Genomic DNA, 21,916 nt, shown 5'->3' with positions numbered 1-21,916 from the left:
GCCAATCCCTTTTCAATAGTGTTTCCTAGCACCGTTGATCTCACCTACTGAAAAGTCCTTACGTATTGAGAACGTCACAATAAAGTTGATCCTATGGTAGCCATATGATCACATTCAGCTGCGTTGAAGTTTGGATAAACGTTGTGGTTCATCGACACCACCGTCTCATTCTTGAGTTCGTGAGACCCGAGGGGTGGGAGACCCTTAGACAAGATTCGGGGGCCCGACCAGTATTTGCAGACAATGTCGCAATCAGCCAAAGCTTCGCACCCTGCTCTCTCCGATCGAGCATGAACCACTTATCAAGATAACATCAGACGTTACTCCGTACAGCGGTCCAACTCCCAACTCTATGGAGTCTGGACAGCTTGGCCAGCCCCTTGTTCTTCTACACGTTGCCTCGTACGATGCGGTTGCTACCGAATCTTGGAGGAGCCGAGGAACTTCATCTCATCGGCATTTGGCGAGTTCAGGTTAGACCGCCGCGAGGCCCCTGCAGTTAACCCCCTTGAAAGTCTGAAGGATGCGTGGGTCTGCTTGATCGATCCTCTTTTATTACCAAGGATCTGGTGGCGAGCCCCCAATCGGGCCGGGGTTTGATAGACTTTGCTGAAGAATCCCCGCAGCTTCAATTTCCGGTCCAGGTTGCGCCCGACTATTGAACATTCCTCAAAAACGCCGAGGAGAAGTCCGGGATATTGTCCAGTAAACACCAGTTGGACCGCAGGTTTGTAACCAGCGACCACTTGTTACGAGATCCCGAACCGAACCGCACCAACGACAGGACGGCCATGGATGTAAGCATCAACAGTATCGTCATTCTTGAGTCTATAGTAGCACCATCTCAACAGCCGGTTTCTGCCCATCGTCTCAGAGCGTAAGCGAACTGCACTCTGCAAGGAACGATGCGTGATTCTGCAGTAGTTTGTGGTTTGTTGAGCGAGGCATTCGCCAGGGTTGCTGCCGGGAGCACTGCACCCTTTGATCTGCGAGCCACTCTTGAGTACCCGCTGAACAAGACTTTGGAAGAGCGAACAACCTGACCGCGTGGAGCCCGGCCGTGCAAGCCTGACCCGGCCTTGGCTAGGTGCTGGAAGACGACAGACCGCGGAACGCTCGTGACCCGGATCTTCATCGCCTTGTAGAGTCGTGGGAGCCAGGATCGAGAGAGCAGGCCGCCAGAAGCGACAACGAGAAGTCGAATGGAGCTCCAAGCGGAGATAGGTATCAGGACGTCCGGTGGTGAGTGTCAAGCGCATCCGTACATTCTCCGCTTTCTCGCACTCCAGAGTGTCGACCGTCCTGGCCACTAGTGGCCGATAGACCGAGGCACCCGGCATCCCTGGTGTCCGGCCGATATCTACGTAGTAGGACGATATCGACCTCGTCTGCCGCTCCACAGCCCGCAACGCTTTACCGCCCCTGGCCAAGGATGGCAGGGGAACAAGAGGGAACCAGCCACAAAAGGCACTGCATGAGAATCGACCCTAGGGCCTTCTTCCCGTTATTGTTCCCTTCTCGAACGATAGCAAGACAGATTCATCAGCAACAGGTAAGAAATGCGGCAAACCTCCACTAGTTTGAGGGGGCGAAGTCCGCCTTCTATAGGACCCCAAATTTCGGTCGAGACCCCAGTCGGGAAGCGTCCTCCCTGTCGAGATGGACTCTCCAAACTCCCATGCCGTGGTCCCGGAGGTCGGGTAGGCCACTTCCTGCAGCATACTAAAAGTGATGCTCATGGCCACCGGAAGGAAAAACTTTCTTTTGATGAAATGGTCCAGCGGCATTTCTCTCTCTTTTCCCTTTCCCCCCCTCCCCCCGCCTCTCCCTCAGCCGTCGATCTTTGTCTCACATTGTGCTGCCTTTGCCTTTGCCTTTCCAACCCAGGTCAAGTCAAAGTAGTCCAAGATGAAGAGCTTTGTCCTCCAAGCGGCCCTCGCCGGTGCAGCACTCGCTGCTCCGAACCACCGCATCGGCACCGCCTTTGTTGAGCGAGCCGCCGGTGACTGCAAGTGTTTCCCCGGCGACTCTTGCTGGCCTGCAACGGCACAGTGGGATGCCCTCAACACCACTGTTGGTGGAAATCTGATCGCGACTGTTCCTCTTGGCGCGCCATGCCACGACCCCGTCTACGATGCTGCCACCTGCGCAACTCTGCAGAGTGAATGGCAGGATGCGGAAATCCAGTAAGTGTCGATCCCAACTTAGTGATATTGACGATATCAAGTGACTAACGACAATGTAGCATGGGATCCTCTTCCTCCATCATGGCTCCCTTCTTCGCCAACCAGAGCTGCGACCCCTTCCAGCCGCAGTCTCGTGCCTGTGTTCTGGGTAACTACGTCGTCTACGCCGTCGACGCCAAGACCCCCGAGCACATCGCGGCTACCATCTCCTTCGCCGCTGAGAACAACATCCGCTTCATCATCCGTAACACTGGCCATGACTACCTTGGTCGCTCTACCGGCGCCGGAGCCCTCTCCGTTTGGACTCACCACCTGACCAGCACTGAGGTTGTTGACTGGAGCACCGCCACCTACTCCGGCAAGGCCATGAAGGTCGGTGCCGGTACCCAGGGCTTCGATGTTATGGAGGCTGCCCACACCGCTGGCCTTGCTGTTGTCGGTGGCGAGTGCCCTACCGTTGGTATTGCTGGAGGTTACACTCAGGGCGGTGGCCATAGTGCTTTGTCTACCTCCTTCGGTCTCAGTGCTGATAACGTTCTGGAGTGGGAGGTTGTCATCGCCAACGGTACTCTCTTGACTGCTTCCCAGACAGAGAATGCTGATCTCTACTGGGCTCTCTCCGGTGGTGGCCCCGGTAACTGGGGTGTTGTCACCTCCATGACCGTCAAGGCTCACCCCGATGCCAAGGTCGGTGGTGCCACCCTCGTCATGATGGCTGCCGATAACGACAACACTGCCTTCTTCAACGCCATCGACGCCTTCCACGAGGAGCTTGCCGGTATGGTTGACGGCGGCTCCATGGTCGTTTACTACTTTGCCTCCGCTTTCTTCCAGATCGCCCCCCTCAACGCGTTCAACAAGACCGCCGACGAGGTCAAGACCCTGCTCGCCCCCTTCGTCGCCCGTCTCGACGCCCTTAACATGAACTACACTACCACCTACACCGAGTACGAAAGCTACTACAATCACTACGACAAGTACTTCGGCCCCCTGCCCATCGGCAACATCCAGGTCGGCATCGCCCAGTACGGAGGCCGCCTCATTCCCCGCGACAACATCACCAACATCGGTTCCTTCTCCCGCAGCGTCGCCGAGAAGGGCGCCACCTTCATCGGTGTCGGTACCGACGTTGGCAAGTTCGGTACCAAGGAGACCAACTCAGTCACCCCCGCCTGGCGCAACGCCCTCGTGCACGCCACCCTGACCACCGTCTGGAACTTCACCGCTCCCTGGGAGGAGATGATTGCCAACCAGGACCTCATGACCAACGTCATCATGAAGGAGATTGAGGCGCTCACCCCAACTGGCGGCGCTTACATGAACGAGGCCGACTTCCAGCAGCCCAACTTCCAGACCGAGTTCTTTGGCAGCAACTACAACTCCCTGTTGTGCCTGAAGCAGAAGTGGGACCCCGAAGGTTTCTTCTACGTTCGCAACGCCGTTGGCAGCGAGTCATGGACTGTTTCTGACAGTGGAAGAATGTGCCGTGTTTAAGTCGTAGAAAATACCCATAGTAATGAAATATCACCTTCGCTTTTTGTCAATGTTTTGCCTCGATGTCACAAGTGATCACACCAAATAATTTGCCAAGCCTCACATTTGAGTCGTCGACGTTCTGCGTAAAGGACTTTGCCATGATTTGCTTACATGCAGGTACTCCTTCATCACTTGGAATTTGACACGTCGGACTCGCCGTGATTGAGATTGCTGAGTCTCATGTCGTAAATGCTTAGAGCAAGTCGCTTCCTGCAAAGTACTCGTGCAAGTTTGGTTACATACTAGCAAAATAGGATCGATCTATCTACAGAGAAGGTTACATATGTTCAGGTCCATCCTTTCATTGCCTCTGCTGACATTCAGGGGGCTGGATTTGCTGATTGAGGCAGCTGGTAAGAGCCTCTCCCAACCTCAGAAGAGCTCAAACGCGAACGCTGTGGAGTTGGTAGGTGGCTCGACGACGATTGTAAGCTATAGAATGAAGGATTAGTATTGCTGTCACGTATGTAAACTGCTATTCAGGGATTCAAATAACTCACACTGTCGGAAGCGGACGAAAAGCTGGAAACACCTAAATCGACTGGCTCTCCAACCTCAGCCTTGGTGCCAGCCCAGTCAAAACGAAGAGTGCGGACTTGGATAGAACCGTCGCTGGGGAGACCAAGTTTGCTGAGTCCAGAAATCTTGATCTCGTAATTCTTCTGAACGGTCCTGGTTCCCGCGAGGATCTTGACGCTGTTATTCTCAACAGTAGCAAAGACATCAAACGTCCGATCAGCCGAGGCGGTGGTTGCGACTCGCTCGCCGGTCATCTGAGCGTAGTACTTGTACACATGCCATTCCCCGTTGGGCTTGTACGTTCCGCTGACGTCCTTGAAGAGCAGGTCGGCCATGTAGTCGTGCAAGTCGGAGCCACTACCCCAGTTGGCGCGGAGACCGCGGAGGTTGTGGCGTTCAAGCTGGGCGAGGTAGAACACGCCGTTGGCTGGGTTCTGCTCGGACGGCCAGGCGTACTCATTCAAGTCAATTGGTCGGTCTGGTAGGTTGTAGGTGCTCTGGAGAGACTTGAAGTCAGGCACAACTCTGTCGGGTTCACGTTGCCAGTCGCCGATCTGATGCCAGGAGTAGATGTCGGGGACAGCGTTGTTGGCTGCCACGGTTGACATCCAAGCCTTCCAGTTTTCCAAGTCGATAGCTGGGGCGTTGGCGGCTGATGGCCCGCTGATCAAAGTGCCTGGAAGTTCGGCCCTGGAGTTCTGTTAGTTGACATCAGGATGATGGATTCTAAAAGACTGTCTGACCTTATGATCCTATGAGCCCGAACATAGTAGTCCAGGTACTGATCCCACGATCGAGCCCAGAAGATGTCAAGATCAGGCTCATTCCAGATGTCAAAGACGAGCCCGTCCAGCATGTTGTTCGACTTGATGTCATCGACAAGACGGTGAAGGAAAAGCTCGGTCTCTGTCCAGTTACCGTTGTCACCAGGGAAGATCGAGCCTCCCGCCTGGCCACCGTCGGCACCCCAGAGGTCATGGGGCAAGAGGATGAAGTCGGCTCCGTACTTGCGTGTGGTTCGGTAGTTTGAGAGGGCCGAGTCAAAGCGCTGCTGGTATCCGTCGAGTCCGCCGATCCAACCGGGGGCAAGAATCTGGGCACCCCCGGCACGGCTGGCGTGGAACTTGATGTCCGTGACAAAGGAGTCGGGGATTGAGGTGTCAAACTCTCTTCCGTTATCGGGGAATCCGTAGATGAAGCCGGAACCCAGGAATTTGGCCGGGCCACTGGGGTTCGCAATATCAACAGTTGCTGTTCCAGCCGGGGACTGTCTGACTGTCAGACCATTAACATGGCCAGTTGTAAAAGCTGCGATGGCAGAGAGGGCCTTGAGGAGAGACATGTCGATGATGGAAGGATTGAATGGTATCGTGTCAAAATCAATTGACTGCTGACTGCATGCATTCAATCATCTTTCCATCCACGAGACATCCTATTATTATACTCCCATCGCGAAGCCTCGTCGCAATGTGAAGGCATTGGGAGTATGAGCCACCCCACCGGAGTAAACGTCTCGACAGACGTTTGCGCACGGCAGATCAGCGCATCTTGAGCGACATTTGACGCTATCCTTCATTTCCCCGCATGCCAAGGTGAAGCTGCAAGAGCTCATTCACAATTCGTGGGGAAGAGCGGATGAGAAAATCCACTATCAACACGACGTTGATCCTCCTCCACCGGGCATTACGACACTTCTGCGGGGTTCGTAATAGCATCGTCGACGGGAGAACGTCCAGCCCGGAAGACGCGTCGCGCTCAAAGCTGAAGCTTTTCGTACCGCTATGAAGAATGAAGATCTTCATTTACCGCAGAAATTAGGATGAGTACGGAGTACTATGGAGCATGTGGTTTGGAAACCGATTCTGGGATATCCAAGTTCATCATCCGAAGCCCGGTCGTAGTGAGGTGAATACTTCATGGAGCTCAATCTGATCGTGATCGGCGAGAATCTTCATTACGATGGTAATACAAGGTGAAGTAGATGGCTCGAGTGTTTCGATCCGGTCATATAATGGCAGCCCAGCTCTGAGTCAATATATCTCGTTGATGAACTGAAGCATTTTCTCCGTCACTGCAAGACAATCTGAGCTTACGTCAGATGATTGACATTGATAAAGAACGAGGCATGGACTCTTAGTGAGAGAGTCGATGGTAACGACGTATTTTTCTGACTTATTACGGCTCTTCATGACAGCACAATGCGAACTGCCCTGGTCTAATCAAAGCAGCGGAATAGGTGGCTAGTCCACGAATTTTTAACCTTCTTTAGCCAGAACTTCGTCGCCGCTAGCATATGCATCGACCTTGTAAGAGGCAAACTTGGGTGCCTTGATGCGCCTTGCAAAGAGAATATCCAACTCCTCAAACGTCTTGTCTTTTGTCTCCGGGAGGCGGAGGAAAGTCCAAATGAAGAAGACAAAAGCGCAGCCTCCCCAAAAGAATCCCGTCTTTCCTCTCCAATCACCGGCTGTTGGGTTGAGCATGTAGGGGTTGATGACATTGCAGACAATCTGAGCAATATAGTAGGCGATCCGACTGAGGCAAACACTCTTGTTGCGGAGGCGAGTCGAGGAAACTTCGGAGATGATGGCGTAACAAATGGGACCGACGGTGAGATAGTAGACACCGAGCCAGCCCAGCATCATACCAGCCTGAGCGTAGTTTGCCCCATCCGAGTTAGGGGCACCCGCGCTGATAGAACCTACAACGACGAGGATCAGAGCCAACCCTCCGAGGCCCCATAGATATAGCGTGCGACGACCGAAGCGGCCAAGAAGACCCCATGACACGATCGTACCGACAGAGGCAATGCCAAGACCACCGACTGACATGCGAAAGGAGATCGATTCCGGCAAGCCAGCTTGGACGAAGAAGTAGGTGGGAGTACCTCCCATGGCTGAGCCACAGAAAGGCTGTGCAGCAAACGCCATGCAGGCGATCTCGGTTCTCCGGAGGTCAACGCCGCGGAAGCAATCGAGATAGGAGGTTCCTTCGTCCATCTGCTGCTCAATCTCGTTGGTATGAATCATCATGGCGACTTTCTGCTTCGAGTTGACGGCCTCGGATGCGGATCCAAGACGGAGAACAGACTTCTCGGCTTGCTCGTAGTCGCCGAGGCGGACGAAATGCCAAGGAGACTCGGGCGCGAACCACAAGATCGCAAAAAGTGGAAGCGGCCAGACCCATTGTATCGCAAACGGCACACGGTAGGACCACTGGTTGCTGCCATCGGAAAAGCCTGCCTGAACGCCTGCTGATATCAGCTGGCCGAGGGCCCAGCAGAGGTTGACGAAGACGGTGAGGTAGCCGCGCAATGCCATCGGGCAGACTTCGGAGGCGTAAGCTGGGGCCGTTGTCGCGAAGACGCCCCAGGGAATGCCGCAGAGGAATTGGCCGACGAGGAGGACGGGGAGGTTCGGCGAGAAGAAAGAGATGAAGATAAAGCCGACGATGCTAGTCAGAGACGCGAGAAGAACCTTTCGGTATCCGAAGCGATGGGTAAAGTATCCGTTTGCGAAAGCGCCGATAATTGTACCGACACTGACTGCGTTGCTCAAGCCATTCTGCCAGGATGCCGTAATCTCGTAGGTGCCTTTGCTGGGAAGGTACTCGCCATAGTGTCTCTTGAAAGCAGGCTGGGCAAAGAAGGACGAGATGAGCACGATATCGTAGCCTTCCATGATGATGGCGGCGGAAACGAGGACAGACCACAGGGCGGCCTTGGGATAACGGCGGATAGCCTCCATGAAACCCAGCTTGTGCTCGTCATCTGCCGCCTGCTTGGCCATTGCCAAGTCTTTGATAGCATAGTCTCCGGTGGGAGCATGTTCGAGCTGGCCGATTTCGAGAGGCTCGTCTTTGGTGGTGGCCATTGTGCCAGCTGTTGAAGGACTTGACTTGGGGACCGAAGGTAAAATGGTAGACAAGGAGACTTGGCGATAGCTTCGAACTTGTCACAGCGTAAGCAGCAGCGTCGTCGTGAAGATGATCGACAAGCGAGGTTCGGAATTGGTGGAGAATCCAGACATGATATAGAGACGCATGTAACGCCAGAAACATGCGTCCACGTCCACTGTCAGCTTCGTAGGGACGGTATCCCACGGCGTGGAACACACGTTGTCCCCGCATGTTGTTAGTCGAAGATCCGGGGTAACATGCGGAGAAAGAGTTTGTGGTAATTAGCCTTCCCGGCACAAAGAAGTCGTCGTGCCATCTCATGGCTTGTTTGAGTAGTTGCCTTTGCCATTTGTGGCATGATGTCTCCACCCCCACCGGAGTTTTCTAACTTCTCACTACAATAACCACCCGATCCATGGCTGTGCCGGGCTGACCAGCTCCGGTGGAGAGTCCTTCGCCCGCTCTCGAGGAGGGATAACCTAGTCCGAGGTGGACTGAACCAGCGAGTCTAGGAGATCGGCGTATGTTCGTTCCACTCCCCAGACCGAGTGCCCCCTGACATTCTCGCTTATCCCTCCGCTTCCAGCTCTACTTGCTGCGTCTCCGTTCTGCTCTAGTCTCCCCTTGAGCATCTGTATCCCTTCCTTGAGAATCTTCCGAGGGGCGCCGTCATTGCAGATGTCACCCACCTTGGCCATGTGGCCTGCCATCTTGTGCCCTAGCCTGACATAAGTCTGCACCATCTCGTCGTCACATGGCCGGTCGAGGTGGAGGAAGCTGGGCTCCGGATCCTCTTCAACTTCCGCCACCGCTTCCATCGGGCTACCGTGTTGGCCGGAACCGCCGCTGGTTAAATGAGAGCCTGAGTTCTGATGCCGCCTCATGAACAACATCATCGTGCTATACGCCCAGACCACCGATGTTGCGGTAAAGATGCCAAAAGACTCGAGAAAGTTGCCTACACTGTAACGACGGATGTGCCAAAGCATTGCGCCGGCATGGACAACAGACAGTCTGGCCTTATACTGGTCACGCAAAGCCCACCGGGCGACAAGAGATCTCGCTTTTTCAACTTTGGAGTTGTCGACGTTACGAGAGGATGCTCGCGCCGAGGCAGCAGCTGCCAAGGTCTGCAAGTGGGCTACTGGAGCGAGAAGAACTAGGCGAGAGAGGTGTAGATGCAAGATGACAGGATGCTCCCACCCACCGGCTTTGGCGATGATAGCATTGGCGTTCCAGTGGAGGAGATCGAGAGAGTCGCAGGCGCTGTTCCGCCATCTCGATAGGATAGGTAGCGAAGGGGGCCAAGTCTCCTCGACGGTGTCGCCGGGACCGCACTTCTGGACGTCGGCCGTCGGTGTCCACGAGTTGAGCCTAATCTGATTATGGTATAAAGCCTCTTTGGTACGTCGAATGATGGCGTATGTGAGCACCATGGTGCTAAAGTCGCCCAGGTTCGGCGGCAGTCTTTTCTCCATGTAGAGCATCTCCATGGCTTCAGATATGGTCACTATATAATTCTCAACGTGTGAGCTTTAGTGGCTCGATGATCGTCTTATATGGCAGCAGAGTTACACACCTGGCTTAGACTGGTGCTGTCCGAGCTTCTTAGCAGTAGGCTGGTCCCAGATAGAGTCAAGGCAGGGCATGTAGCCTTTTGCATCACCTAGCTTAAGTAATGCATCTTGACCTCTCTCCAAGGATACAATAGCATCGAGAACCTAGAGGAGATCGTCAGTCTATGAACTCTATGAATTACAGTCGGGGGCTTGTACATACCCATATCATGAGACCCGTTCTCAGCCTCGACTCACTGCTCACCCACGTCCTGAGGACATCTGATCCATCCGTTTGGTGCTCTACTTGTGGCAAGTCCTCTCGCTTACCAAGGAGGTCCATCTTTCGGCAGGCATTGATCAAATAGTGCCTTACGAGGAAGGACAAATCGTAGCTATCGCCGGAAACTCCATTGTGCAGGTTCCGTATCAACCATAGAATTGACGTTTGCGCAATGACTAGACTTCTTGAATCTTCCGCAGGGCTTGCCATGGATACTTGCGAGGACCCTAACACATCATCCACAGCGCCTGTTGAGATGTAAAACCGTACAGCGCTTTCCAAGAGTTGAAGAAATAGGTCTCTAAAATGGAGGTTGGTCTCGCCTCGAGAGTAGACCGAGCCAACTGCGCAGACGGCCAAAAGAAGAAGCCAATGTGTTGGCTCATGATAGAAGTCGGCCGATTTCTGTAGTAAGGTATAGGCGGGGTGGAAATGTTGAAAATACAATCGGAAATAAACGCGAGCGTGTGCTAGAGATGGAAGCGGTGTCGCGTTGCGGTCCCGAAAAAAAGGCTCGACGCTGATGTGGTGTAGAAGGTTATCGTAGGCCTGCACGGAGAGATCAAGTCCTGTTCCTTCATCAGCATCCCTGGAGGTGCCTGGAGCTGGTGTGCTGGGAGTAGGAGTGTCATCATCCGGCCGCACTGAGTTGTCCAAGACCAGACTTCTCTGTGACGGGCGACCCTTGAATGGGGCTCTGGATGGAGCCCCATCAACATAGTAAGTTGCCGTCGTAGATGACGATTCTACGGATCCCGTTGTGCTCCCATTCGGTCTGCTCCTGGGCGTCGTTCCTGGTGGATAGAGCCGCTGTACCGACGCTGGGGGAAGTGCGGCGTTCGGGGTTTGAACTGGCTGGCTGTTGAGGAGGTTCAGCCATGGCCCTTGACGTACGGCTTCGTAGGCATTCATAACGGTTTGCACGCCGTCTAGGTTGGCATCAAAAGCCCCTCTCTCGTTGACAGAAGATGTGATACCCCAATCAAAATCTGCGTAGTACTGGGGAGAGAGCCAATTGATGGCCGAAATACCAGCAGATTGCTCAGGAAACTCCTCATTGTGAATGAAGTTGTCCATGGGATTCATGCCATACTCTACTTGGCAGTTGTTCACCTGAAAGCTTTGATCGTTGCCTCCTGTAACTTGCGGAACAGGCCACGACGTTTCGACTGCGCGCCTCTCTGGCGCATGATCCGGGGTTGGGAACGGCATCTCAGGCATTTCTGAAGGTTGTGGAACCTGCACAGGGTCGGAATAGTCCATGAGTCCCTGATGGCTTTCATGTCCTTCTTCTGGTGCAGCACTCTCATCCGGAGATCGGAATGCTGAACGGGTAGCTCGTCGGCGGGCGACTGGGTATTTGCACTCGAGACCTTTACCCGTACAGCGACGACAGGGGCTCTCCTTTGAGCATCGTGAACGGCTTACAGCGCATGCCTGACAGGCCCTGGAAGATGCCACGGGCCGCCGTGACTCGCTTGCAACTTCATCATGAGAGGCAGCGTGACGAGTGAGGACATCCCTATGATTCCATCAGCACATGAGATCAATGAGTAAGTTATGAGAATGTACAGTCGAGAGAAGCTCTTGCCGCATGCTGAGCATGTAAAAGGCTTTTCTCTGGTGTGCGATCGCTTGTGCCGAGTGAGATGCTCCTGGCGTCCAAAAGTGCTTCCACAGTAGTCGCATTTGAACACCGGAACATCAGCGGATGGATTCGCGACGGCGATGACGTCCTCACTCTCGGACGCGGATTCCATCCGCTCGTTGCTGGCTCGTTCTCTCTGGGCCATTATGCTGTTATCTTGCTCACGAAGCAGCGTCTTGTTCAACAGATGAGACCTCCATGCTGGATCTCTGAAAGAGATGTGAAGAGACAAGGGATGAGCATCGGGGGACTAGCTGATTAGCCTCGTATTATTTGAAAACAAGGCCAGGAGCATGCACTAAAGGCAATTGAACTCAGTGGCGTGTTTACCCCGAGAAACGCGAGATGAGATGAGTCTCGGGGCGACTAGCCGCACGCGGGGTAAGAACACGTTGATTTGAGCGGCACATGACCCCTGTAAGTTATGCCGATTCTGTCACTATTCCGCTATAACTCGCCAAAAGCCAAGAGGGTGGGTGCAGTCAAACATGATGGCCAAGAGGAGGTGAATGTCAACAATGTAAGTTGTGGTAACAGTTCCCGGCGTCCCGAGGGTTCAACAAGAGACATCTACCCTATTCTGACTTCAGCAGAATCACTTCTGCCTTTGAATTTCTCACAAACACTGGCATCCAGTCCAGAGGGCACTCAATCTCAATCTCCTGCCCGCCCTCAAAGCGTTGCTCCTCAGAGCCCTCATGAGGAAGAGTTCTCCATCGCTCTTCACCAACCAGTTTCGGTAGATAGACTTTTGCCTTTGTGATGCCAGGATTAACAACAGGGCAGCAGAGATAGGCATCGCCATACATGTACTGCTCAGCCCCAAGCTGCCAGCACCTCTCATCCCCCGGAAATTCGTAAAACAGCGATCGGATCACAGGCGACCCGCACTTATGGGCCTCAGCCATCAGCCGCCGCGTGTAGTCTCTCAACTTCTCGCGGATAAGGAGATACTTGCGGCAAATGCCATACACTTCAGGGCCATAAGACCAGATCTCGTTGGCCGCTCCGCTGCTCGAAGCCAGATTCCCCGGCTTTGGTTCTCGGTCTCCATGCAGTCTCATCACGGGGCAGAACGCGCCCCATTGGAACCACCGCACAAAGAGCTCACGAAAGGCTTCATCATTAGGGTTACCGCCGTGGAAACCTCCAATGTCGGTCGTCCACCAAGGCAGTCCTGCGATGCCCATGTTCAATCCGGCTGCCAGCTGGTTGCGGAAGCTGCCCCACGAGGAAGCGATGTCGCCGCTCCAGACAAGCGCGCCGTACTTTTGGCTGCCGGCCCACGCGCAGCGGAGCAAGTTGACGATGTTCTTCTGGCCAGCCTCTTTCTGACCTTCGAAAAACGTTCGGGCGTACTCTTTAGGATAGATATTGCCAACAGATAGGTTCGGGCCCAGGAAGTAGCGGTAGTTTTCAAAGTCGTAGACGGAATACTCCGGCTCGGCTTGGTCGAGCCAAAACGTCTTTATACCCTTGGAGAAGTAGTTCTGTTTGGCCTTGTTCCAGACATACTCCCGAGCACCTGGGTTAGTGGGATCGTAGTATACGGTAGAACCTTCGAACTCGAAGTTGGTTCGAACACCCCTCTCGGTGCGGACTAGGAAGCCGTGCTCGAGCATCTCCTGGAAGTTGGGTGATCTCTGATCCACTGTCGGCCAGATCGAGACCATGAGCTCGATATTCCACTCACGAAGCTGCTGAATCATGGCATCTAGAGTTCGGATTAGTCTCTAGTCCAGACAGTGTTGATCAATGAGCTGTTCTTACCTGGATCGGGCCAATACTGAGGGTCGAATTTCCACTCGCCTTGCAATGGCCAGTGGAAGAAGTCGATGACGATCAGATCGAGAGGAAGCTCCCGGCGGTGGTACTCTCGGGCGACTTCTAGAAGCTCCTCCTGAGTTTCGTAACGGAGTTTGCACTGCCAGAAGCCCAACCCATACTCTGGCATCATAGGAGGTTTGCCAGTCACACTTGCGTAACGCTGCACGATGTCGGCGGGCGTTTCCCCGACCACAACCCAGTAATCTAGGATATTGGTAGAGTACGCCTCAAAGGAGGTCGTATTTTTCCCAAATACGACGCGGCCAATCGAAGGATTGTTCCAAAGAATTCCGTAGCCTAGAGAAGACAACGCAAAAGGAACACTGGCCTGCGAGTTGCGGTGCGCTAGCTCGAGATCGAGCCCCTTGAGGTCCAGGAAGGGCTGTTGATACTGGCCCATTCCAAAGATCTTTTCATCGGATCTCTGGCTCTCAAAGCGAAGTGTGAGATGATAGTCGCCGCCTCGGAGGGGATTGAACTCGCGAGCTTCGACCTCGATGGCGCTACATTTCGCATCAAGCAGGTCGCGACGGTTCCGAGCAAACTCTTCGAGGACGACGATGCCGTCGGCGTTGTAGATGGTAATCTTTCCCCGCTTGCTTACAACTACCTTGGCCTGTCCGTTGCGTATGGTGGCTGAGCCGTCTTCGGCGAATGAGATGTCAGTTCTGACTTGTTCGGGCTCTTCTTCCAATGCCCATGCCTTGGTTGGCATCACATGGGCTTTGGTAGCTCGGACTCGGAAGGCATCAGAACCCCATGGCTGGATCCATACTTGCTCTCCATCAAATTGATAGACCAAGAGGCCGTCTTTTTGGTGAATCATGGTGTATATGGAGACTGGTCTTCCGATGAGATGGCAGGATTGGAGGTAATGTCACCGTACAACTATGCGTAGCAGCTGATGAGGAATTGCCAGTTGAACAGAAAACATGAAAGCTTCAGAACAAGTGGTAAGCCAAAGATAAGGATCTCCTCACAAGCTTCGACCCGTTGTCCCACCGAGAAACTCCTGGGTGGTTTCTCCGCTCCACGGAGTTCACGCCAGCCGCGACGCCTGATCCCCAGCGACAGGAACAGCCGGCATCATGATGACCCAATTCTTCGAAGGTTCTCCACCGGAAACATCGTCAAGCAAATGGGTCTGCGGTATTTCTGAAGTAAATGCGGCGGTTTTAGCTCAAAGAATGGCTAGATTGGCTGGTCGTGTTACCCCGCCGGAGCACGGTAAGTTCGAACTCCGGTGGGGAGATGAACCCCGCGATCCTCGAGAAAACCAACCTGGCAAACCATAATACCGGTAGAATTCATGGGCTCCTGACTAAACCAGAGGTCTCTGGTGTACATGAGAACTATATTCGATTTATTGAGGTCCAAATCGAACCTGTGGGTCGATTTTCCTCTGCGGTGCGCGGGTTGATATGGCGTGTACGGTGTAGTTACCCGATGACTTCAGATCTCAGAATGCTGTGTCGATGGACCTGGCAAACATTCAGTTTCTGATAGATCAGCTTCCGTTACTAGCTTGCAAACGAGTGGCCTTGGTTCCATATCCATCCCTGATCCTGTCTCCCGAAACAACTCTCAGTGAGGTACTCGCTGAACTCCACCGGGTCTTCCTCTCCGACACCATTGATATCGTACATCATAACTAAGACTGATGTTAGCTCAGAACTATAGTCGAGGGTCTTTGCCTTACTCTGCTCGAACTCCGAAAGCGCTTGTGTTATAATTGGGTCTTCGCTGAAGCTTAAGCTAGCTGTGGCATCATCGACCGTGTCGGCCGCTGGTGTGCATTGCTGTAATGCGTTGTGATCGATGTTGCTGCTTGGACCTATAGTGGTTATTTCGGTGCCTCGGGCAGTGACTTCGACGGCATTCAAGCTACCACTTGACTCGTTGTCTCTTCCCTTTCGGTTGGGTTCCGTTTGCGGGGGAACATCCAAGTGAAGCATTCTCTCCAACTCCTTGGTCATGACAAGCTTCATTAGTTTCGTGAGAATGTTCAGCCCTTGTTCAGCAACAACAGACTTGGATTTGAGTTGGGAATGCATCTCCATCAACTTTCGAAGACCCATCTTGGAATCATAGGCTTCCCGGCTCAATGGGTCCAGTCCAGTCATGATTGAGAGCGTAACACCGGCAGTGAAGAGATGCAGCGCGACAAATGATAAGGCGTAGGTGTCGATCACCTCTTTGAAGTGCGGCGTGCACCCGATATTCGCAATCTGCAAGGCAGCGTCTCGGCAACTTCGCACCGAGCTCTGGAGAGGATCATTCTCTCCGATGGAGCGGAAATCTGAGCCCCCGGCCGTGTTGATCTTCTTCATCGCTCTGTAGGCTAGTAAGGGCCTGTGAACTAAAATTCTGGCGTTTTCATACGCGAGTTTGAGTGCTAGTGCCTGGATGCGGAAAGTGTGCTGATGGTGTTCTGGGCCCAGTGAAAGTTTGCTGCCCCCCGCCCAGTTCGCCGGTCTTGCATCCTGCTGAAGCCGGTTACCCTCTTTCAAACGCAACTCTTGCGGAAGATAGTCGTGCCATTGACGGATCTGCTGGTCTAGACTGGTGACGGTATTTATGAGACGCTGAACCAGTGGCCCTTCAGTTCTTGCACCAAGCTCATTGCCGTTGGTCTGCTTCCGGTTTCCGTAGAGCTCCGAAAGTGCCCTTTTCACAATGACCGACAGCTGCGCCATCGATACCTTGTATGAGAGCACGGTAGCTTTTCCAGTGGATTTCCACCTGATAGACTCCCAAGACGCATCTTTGGATCGCAAAGGATACTGTTCGGGTACGTCGACGTTGCAATCCTCGTCCACTATGCTTAGGGGAAAACCATACAGCATCGAGCAAAAGGTCTCAATCTCATAGATGGCCCACCAGCAACGTTTGCGCGTCTCAGCTGCCCTGTGGATTGGGTTGTCAACATCAGGCACCGTGGAAGGCTGATCCTCATCTTTATATCGCTGATGAAGTTTGAGAGCTTGGGCGATACGCAGACCGCTTCCGCAAATTGGCCAGGCGAGCTCGGGTTCTCCGTGATACAGGTAGAAACTTCCCAAGAGGATGCACATTTGAACAGCCTCTATGGATCCCAAGGAGACGACGTCGAGGAATCTCACCTTCAAAGTTCCCAATATGGTTTCCTGCAATGACTCTGGATCTACACCAAGTTCAGTGAGTTGAGTGTTCTGTTCGGGGCTCGCGTAGCGGAGACTAGTCAAGCAAACAGCAAGCACAAGGCCAAGAAGGCCCGGATTAGCCTTTCTTGGCAGACCTCCCTGTGCTGTAGTCGTATGAAGTTCTTGGACTCGAGCTCGGAACTCGCTTGTAAAGAATATCATCATAAACCAATGGATCTTCTCGAAGTAAACGTTGACTAGTAACGCCATAGGCGCAGTTGGTGGCAGGACGGAAAGAAAGTCTCGCTGGGCTGCACTCATGGCGCCATGTTGCCGTGAGATGGACCGGATCCGCTGCTGCGAAAGGGATCGAGGCAATGACGCGACGGAAGCACCAGCTTCTCTGACGGCTTCGTGCGTTCCTCTTGAGGTCCACTCAGTAGCCGCGAATGCCGAAGTGTCTGCTTCCTCCGGCGTGTCTATGTCGTGGTGTTGGAATGCCTTGTCCAGAACCCGAGTCAGACAGATGCCTTCCATCGAAATAGGTATTCATGGAATCACTTACCTCATCCAGGAAGCTTACTGCAGCCGAGTTTGTCGACCAAGGTCTACTAGACGAGACCTGTTCTGACACAGCCCGAGGTGCGGGACTAGATTCATCGCGAACTGACTGAGGTTCCGAAGAGAATGTTGAGGTATCCATGGTCACAACCATGGCGGGAGAAGAACCTGGTTCGGTAAGTTCATCCATCCCGGCTGCTCGACGGTCTCGTTTCGCTAAACGAGACCTGCTTGTGCCCGGCACCTTTTCTCCCTTCCGGGTCCGTGACGGGGTGATACTGGGACCCTGGATCCTCCAGATGCTGGGCGTCTCATTGATGCAGTCCACTTCGGCTCGGAGGCACAGAGTGCAGGGACGCTGAGTATCACACTGGACGAGCTTGTTAGAAAATGTAATGAATGTTACCACCGCCGGCACAGATGGGGGCTAGACGGCAAAGATAACACGCCTTCAATTTCTGTTTTCGACAGCGTTGACATGCGGCCGCAACCTTTCTCCTTGGTCTATTTGAATCCATGGATGCCATATCATCCGAAATTTTCTTTGATGAAAGTTGGCTCAACTCGATGCACGATATGCTGTTGACCTGTAGATGTGAGTTGGAGGTTGTCGCTGGTAGACTAAATAGGTTCCACCGGAATGAAGTTCCTTAGCTGGTCTTGCGCTAGGCCATTTACAGTAATACGTTCCGGTGGAACTTGATGACCACATCGTTCCGAATAAGTAAGTCGAGCAAGCTTTTCCACAGCGTCAAATACAAGCGACAAGCCAACTTCTACGTCCTCTAGTTCGAGGCTATTGTGCTACTAGGAGGTCAAAGAGGAGATGCTGACATTCTAGGTGTGCACTTACAAGATGTATCAACGATCTCTTCTACAACTAACCAAGCATCCCACTCAAAGATAAAAACGGCAATACACCAGAATTGAAAAGTTTTGATTGATGGGGAACAAATTTAATTTTATGCAAGAAGCTTTGAGTTCGTTATAGCTTGATGAGGATGACTCTAAGCCGTAAATCTTTTAATGTCAAGTGGTCGCAATTGCATCACTTGCGCAGGACTCAGTAACCTCCCGTCGACGGCCCGCTGATCGGCTTAAACTCCACCTCTGTCGGCTGATCTGTGATACCACGCGCAATCGCAGCCTCCATAATCGCAACAGTAGCAGTAGCCCCAATCCGGGTAACCCCAAGTGACATGACGTGAAGCAGATCATCCAGTGTTCGAACACCTCCAGCAGCTTTTACTTGAACTTCGGGCTTCGAGTGCTGCCTCATGAGTTTCAAGTGCCGAACTGTGGCCCCGTTGTACGTGTACAAGCCGTTATGTTGCTTCACGAAGCCGTACCCAGTCGAAGTCTTGACAAAGGCGACGCCAATTTCGGAGCAGATTTCGCATAACCGAATAATGTGTTTTTCTTCAAGATAATCATTCTCGAAAATGACTTTGAGAATTGCGCCATGTTTGACGACAGCAACATTGATTTGACGGATCTCTTCAGCGACATACGTCCAGTCGTCTCCGAGCACCTTGCCGATATTGACGACCATGTCAATCTCTTTGCCACCGGCTGCAGCAGCTTGGTTGGCTTCAAAGACCTTAACTTCGGTAGTGTTGCCACCATGGGGGAAGCCGATGACGGGGCAGACAAGCACATCGCTGCCCTGAAGTTCCTTGTTGGCGAGAGGCATAAGATATGGCTTCACGCATGCCGTGGCAACGCCGTGCTTTTTGGCGATGCGCAAGCCTTCCAGAACATCGGCATCGGTCATGGTGGGATGAAGTAGTGAATGGTCAATCATCTTTGCGACCTGTGGAAGGGTGACGGTGACGGTGGTGGGAGTTGAGGTAGCCATTGTGGTTGCCGGGTTGGATCAATTCAAGGATTTAGGTGAGGTTTCAGGAAAGTGGTGTGGGTTGTGAAGGTGATGAATGGCGATGGTGAAGGCAGGTAGAAGGAACAGCGAGCTTGAGCAATCATCACTGATATTTAATATAGCATTGACTGCTTTCCTGCAAGGTCAGCTGCTTCTGTGGTGATATTCGACTGCCAGTTCCATTATACCCATTCCGCCGGAACGAATTGCCAGACTAGGTATCGTGGGATGAGATGAGAATAAATACGTAATTCCGCGCTCTCAGGGCCACCAGGGTAACATCCCTTCAGTTTCCGGTGGATTGCCTTAACGCTCTGAAAAAACGGTGATGAGCAGCGATTACCGTGTTGAGAACTGTTCAGTTGACTTTTCAGTCATCTCGGCCTATTCAACTTCACGCAGTGCGCTTCCTGCAAATAAATGAGCTATCTGGTACGCTTATTGAGTCGACCAAGAAACGCAATCACACAGCTTCATTCCTAGTTCTCGGTCCTGTAAGCTTTCACAGCGCTTTGAAGCGTGAGGGTATGCCAGATCTGGGCGCTTTACACATGATTTGAGAAGATGTTGAATTCATCAATGGCTTTTTAAACATCCCTCCTCTCCACTGCTTGACAGTCGGACAACTGAGTGAAACCAGTTCTCTGAGTACTTATTTGTAGGCTGAACATAGCCTTATACAACCGCTTCGTTTTCTGAAACCCTCCACACAAGTCGTTCGCCGCTCACGGCCTTGTTTCGCAGGAGCACGATAGCATCTTGAGCCCGCTCCAGTAACGTGTCTCCCTCGACTATTCTTTGCGGGTTTGGCCTCACCACCTTTTGCTCCAGCAATGACGGTATTATTTCACATTGCATCTTGTCCTTGAAGAGTTTGTTCTATGTCAAATTGTAGTCAGTAATGAAGATTTCGAAGTCGCCTTGCAAAGGACGAATGAAATACCTTGAGATAAAAATGTGTTCTGACACCCTTCACAACAACACCTTCCTTCCATTGTCCTTCAGCGGGCTCTGTCATCTGGTAAACAGGGGCCTCAATCTCGCTTGGGTCTTTAATGACGACAGGGAGCATAACCGCAACATTGGTGCCTTGATCCGCCAGGTGGGTAATAGGTCCAAGAGATCCTGATAAGTGTCCAATGCAGTCGATAACGTAGGGGATGCCCTTGTGGCCTAGATGGTCCTGTATACTCTGGACGACGTGCTTATCTCGATAGTCGAAGCAGGCCGTCGCACCTAGTGAGGTGAGGTACTCATGATGTTTCCGGCTCGCGACCACGATGAGATTCTTGTAACCCCAATGCCGGAACACCTCGATGGAGTACATCCCAACCGATCCGGCTCCGCCCCACAGCAAGATCGGCACATCCGCTTCCGGGGGAGTCCAATCTTCCGGGATGGGCCATGGGAGCGGCAGTCCGAGATCGACGGCGGCCTGGAAGACGGTGACGATGTTGTCGGGTACGGTTACGGCTTCCTGCATCGTCAACCCCTTGGGCATCTTCCCTAGCAAGAAAGTGGGGACGGTGATGAGGGTCTGGGCCGCCTTTTCCTTGCCGTCCTTGTCGTCGCGGAATGAGTATCCCAGAACTTTGTCCCCGACCTCAAGGTCGACGTGGTGCGGCCCGGGCCCGACTAGGAGCACCGTCCCTGCGAAGGTATCGCCCAGAATGCGGGGGAACATGTCGATCAACAGGCCGCCGTCTGCCTGGTGCAGGTGGTAGGGCGTAGAAGAGGTCCATTCTACCTGGACAATAACCTCGCCGGCGTCGGGTGGATATGTCGGGGCATCGATAAGGATGAGAGGCTCTCTTGGAGCTCTGACTGCTACTGCGGGATGAATAGCAGGGATTTCGATTTCCATTCTAGGCATTTCTTTGGTTTCCGTTCTTATGGTAACTTCCCAAAGCTTTCCCTGGAAACGCTTCTCCAAAATGATCGAGAAAGAGGATGATGCCGGGGTTTTAGGTCGTACGGAAGCTCGAAGATCAGGACCCACAGACGATCATACAAGGCGAACCGACAAGTCAAATGGTTCGTTCACAAAAGATGCAGATTTCTGATGGAGAAAGATGGAAGAATAAGCTTTGGATTCTGCTCTTGGGTCAGGGGTCTGATGACAGCATCGTGCATGTCTAGTTCGTTTGTTAGCAGCTGTCTTCGTCGCCCCCTATGATGATGGCAGTTCTGCGGGGAGAGGGGCTTACCAATCCTGGCTGGGTCCGTCACCGTGGCAAAAACGCTTACGATCGTCTCAAGAATGTCGGGGCATTGTGACATTCTCTCTTGTGTCTTTCCCGCTGCTGTCCGTGTGCAGGATCTGGCTCGTGCGCATACATCTTCATGCATTCTTACTTGAGATCAACGCCGCGGCGACGTGTGCCAACGGCGCCGGAAGCCGAGTGGAATGTGCTTTCATAAATATTCGAGCCGTGGCCGGCCTTCTCCAGCGCCGAGGGAATAGTATGAGGGTTGATTCAGCATTACATTAATGGACCTTGCTCGGTCTGGGAATGCCCCAAGTATTAAGTGGCCCATCCTTTTCTCTTAACACAGCAGTGAAGGGTGTGGACAGTTCCGGCCCGACGTCCGTAAGCGGAAGAAATGCAACTCGGCGAGAACCGGCGAGGAACAGGACTACCGATCCGGGTCTTCACTCCAGTGTCTCCACAATTCCGGGTGGAAACGCTCAGCTCCCCGGCACAGATTCAAGTGACGCAAAACTTGAACAAAATCTGTCCGATGCTTCAAAAAGTGAAACTCAAGTGCCAGGAAAGTATGACATCGTCCAGAGCAGAAGAGATTGATCAGTGGGAGGCTTGAACTCCCGGCCTTGGCATTACACAACATTTCAGGTGAAATATTAGTACCACGCTCTAACCAACTGAGCTAACCGACCAGT

The 21,916-nt window shown here is 53.0% G+C and overlaps 8 protein-coding genes and 1 non-coding gene across 9 annotated transcripts; 1 reads left to right on the top strand and 8 right to left on the bottom strand.

Moving 5' to 3' along the window:
- Nucleotides 1-1,908: 1,908 nt before the first annotated feature.
- On the top strand, nt 1,909-3,680 carry BDP55DRAFT_552699 (FAD binding domain-containing protein; the record flags this gene model as incomplete). Its single annotated transcript, XM_060569225.1, has 2 exons — nt 1,909-2,186; nt 2,246-3,680. 2 exons carry the CDS (start codon nt 1,909-1,911, stop codon nt 3,678-3,680), a joined length of 1,713 nt encoding a protein of 570 aa, XP_060429420.1.
- Nucleotides 3,681-3,853: 173 nt separating this feature from the next.
- On the bottom strand, nt 3,854-5,833 carry BDP55DRAFT_768533 (glycoside hydrolase superfamily). Its single transcript, XM_060581028.1, has 3 exons — nt 4,985-5,833; nt 4,223-4,931; nt 3,854-4,154 (listed from the first exon to the last, which is right to left on the bottom strand). Exons 1-3 carry the CDS (start codon nt 5,581-5,583, stop codon nt 4,095-4,097), a joined length of 1,368 nt encoding a protein of 455 aa, XP_060429419.1. The 5' UTR covers nt 5,584-5,833; the 3' UTR covers nt 3,854-4,094.
- Nucleotides 5,834-6,496: 663 nt separating this feature from the next.
- Nucleotides 6,497-8,113, bottom strand: BDP55DRAFT_552327 (maltose permease MAL31; the record flags this gene model as incomplete). The annotated part of the gene is made up of 1 exon (XM_060569198.1): nt 6,497-8,113. The coding sequence occupies one exon, from the start codon at nt 8,111-8,113 to the stop codon at nt 6,497-6,499; it is 1,617 nt and encodes a 538-aa protein (XP_060429418.1).
- A 252-nt stretch (nt 8,114-8,365) lies between these two features.
- BDP55DRAFT_153875 (uncharacterized protein) lies at nt 8,366-11,917 on the bottom strand. The gene is made up of 4 exons (XM_060565624.1): nt 11,550-11,917; nt 9,918-11,499; nt 9,718-9,859; nt 8,366-9,648 (listed from the first exon to the last, which is right to left on the bottom strand). The coding sequence occupies exons 1-4, from the start codon at nt 11,768-11,770 to the stop codon at nt 8,618-8,620; spliced, it is 2,976 nt and encodes a 991-aa protein (XP_060429417.1). The 5' UTR covers nt 11,771-11,917; the 3' UTR covers nt 8,366-8,617.
- A 283-nt stretch (nt 11,918-12,200) lies between these two features.
- On the bottom strand, nt 12,201-14,278 carry BDP55DRAFT_552601 (glycosyl hydrolases family 31-domain-containing protein; the record flags this gene model as incomplete). The annotated part of the gene is made up of 2 exons (XM_060569220.1): nt 12,201-13,339; nt 13,396-14,278. 2 exons carry the CDS (start codon nt 14,276-14,278, stop codon nt 12,201-12,203), a joined length of 2,022 nt encoding a protein of 673 aa, XP_060429416.1.
- Nucleotides 14,279-14,515: 237 nt separating this feature from the next.
- Nucleotides 14,516-17,724, bottom strand: BDP55DRAFT_664133 (fungal-specific transcription factor domain-containing protein). Its single transcript, XM_060574928.1, has 3 exons — nt 17,140-17,724; nt 15,152-17,075; nt 14,516-15,103 (listed from the first exon to the last, which is right to left on the bottom strand). The coding sequence occupies exons 1-3, from the start codon at nt 17,323-17,325 to the stop codon at nt 14,973-14,975; spliced, it is 2,241 nt and encodes a 746-aa protein (XP_060429415.1). The 5' UTR covers nt 17,326-17,724; the 3' UTR covers nt 14,516-14,972.
- Nucleotides 17,725-18,080: 356 nt separating this feature from the next.
- BDP55DRAFT_664131 (uncharacterized protein) lies at nt 18,081-19,063 on the bottom strand. Its single transcript, XM_060574927.1, has one exon. It carries the CDS (start codon nt 18,991-18,993, stop codon nt 18,199-18,201), a length of 795 nt encoding a protein of 264 aa, XP_060429414.1. The 5' UTR covers nt 18,994-19,063; the 3' UTR covers nt 18,081-18,198.
- Nucleotides 19,064-19,689: 626 nt separating this feature from the next.
- Nucleotides 19,690-20,887, bottom strand: BDP55DRAFT_632098 (zinc-binding dehydrogenase; the record flags this gene model as incomplete). Its single annotated transcript, XM_060572380.1, has 2 exons — nt 19,690-19,893; nt 19,958-20,887. The coding sequence occupies 2 exons, from the start codon at nt 20,885-20,887 to the stop codon at nt 19,690-19,692; spliced, it is 1,134 nt and encodes a 377-aa protein (XP_060429413.1).
- A 931-nt stretch (nt 20,888-21,818) lies between these two features.
- Nucleotides 21,819-21,913, bottom strand: BDP55DRAFT_t176. The gene has a single exon. It is a non-coding gene; the product is annotated as a tRNA-Ile (tRNA).
- Nucleotides 21,914-21,916: the final 3 nt, after the last annotated feature.

The sequence above is a fragment of the Colletotrichum godetiae genome (genome assembly GCF_030913485.1).
Source record: "Colletotrichum godetiae strain CBS 193.32 chromosome Unknown BDP55scaffold_21, whole genome shotgun sequence".
In the NCBI taxonomy this organism is placed as follows: Eukaryota; Fungi; Ascomycota; class Sordariomycetes; order Glomerellales; family Glomerellaceae; genus Colletotrichum; species Colletotrichum godetiae.
The sequence above is the reverse complement of the archived record's forward strand: the minus strand, read 5'-3'. Positions and strand labels throughout refer to the sequence as shown.

Excerpts from the sequence above, each read along its gene's own strand:
- BDP55DRAFT_153875 (XM_060565624.1), bottom strand. The coding sequence starts at position 11,770 with ATGGCCCAGAGAGAACGAGCCAGCAACGAGCGGATGGAATCCGCGTCC. Across the intron at positions 11,500-11,549 it reads GGCAAGAGCTTCTCTCGACT|GGATGTCCTCACTCGTCACG; the intron begins GTACATTCTCAT and ends ATGGAATCATAG. Across the intron at positions 9,860-9,917 it reads GAACGGGTCTCATGATATGG|GTTCTCGATGCTATTGTATC; the intron begins GTATGTACAAGC and ends GATCTCCTCTAG.
- BDP55DRAFT_664131 (XM_060574927.1), bottom strand. The coding sequence starts at position 18,993 with ATGGCTACCTCAACTCCCACCACCGTCACCGTCACCCTTCCACAGGTC.
- BDP55DRAFT_768533 (XM_060581028.1), bottom strand. The coding sequence starts at position 5,583 with ATGTCTCTCCTCAAGGCCCTCTCTGCCATCGCAGCTTTTACAACTGGC. Across the intron at positions 4,932-4,984 it reads CGGGCTCATAGGATCATAAG|GGCCGAACTTCCAGGCACTT; the intron begins GTCAGACAGTCT and ends ACAGAACTCCAG. Across the intron at positions 4,155-4,222 it reads TTTCGTCCGCTTCCGACAGT|CTTACAATCGTCGTCGAGCC; the intron begins GTGAGTTATTTG and ends TTCATTCTATAG.
- BDP55DRAFT_664133 (XM_060574928.1), bottom strand. The coding sequence starts at position 17,325 with ATGGATGAACTTACCGAACCAGGTTCTTCTCCCGCCATGGTTGTGACC. Across the intron at positions 17,076-17,139 it reads CAGTAAGCTTCCTGGATGAG|GCATTCCAACACCACGACAT; the intron begins GTAAGTGATTCC and ends GTTCTGGACAAG. Across the intron at positions 15,104-15,151 it reads GCTTTCGGAGTTCGAGCAGA|TTATGATGTACGATATCAAT; the intron begins GTAAGGCAAAGA and ends CATCAGTCTTAG.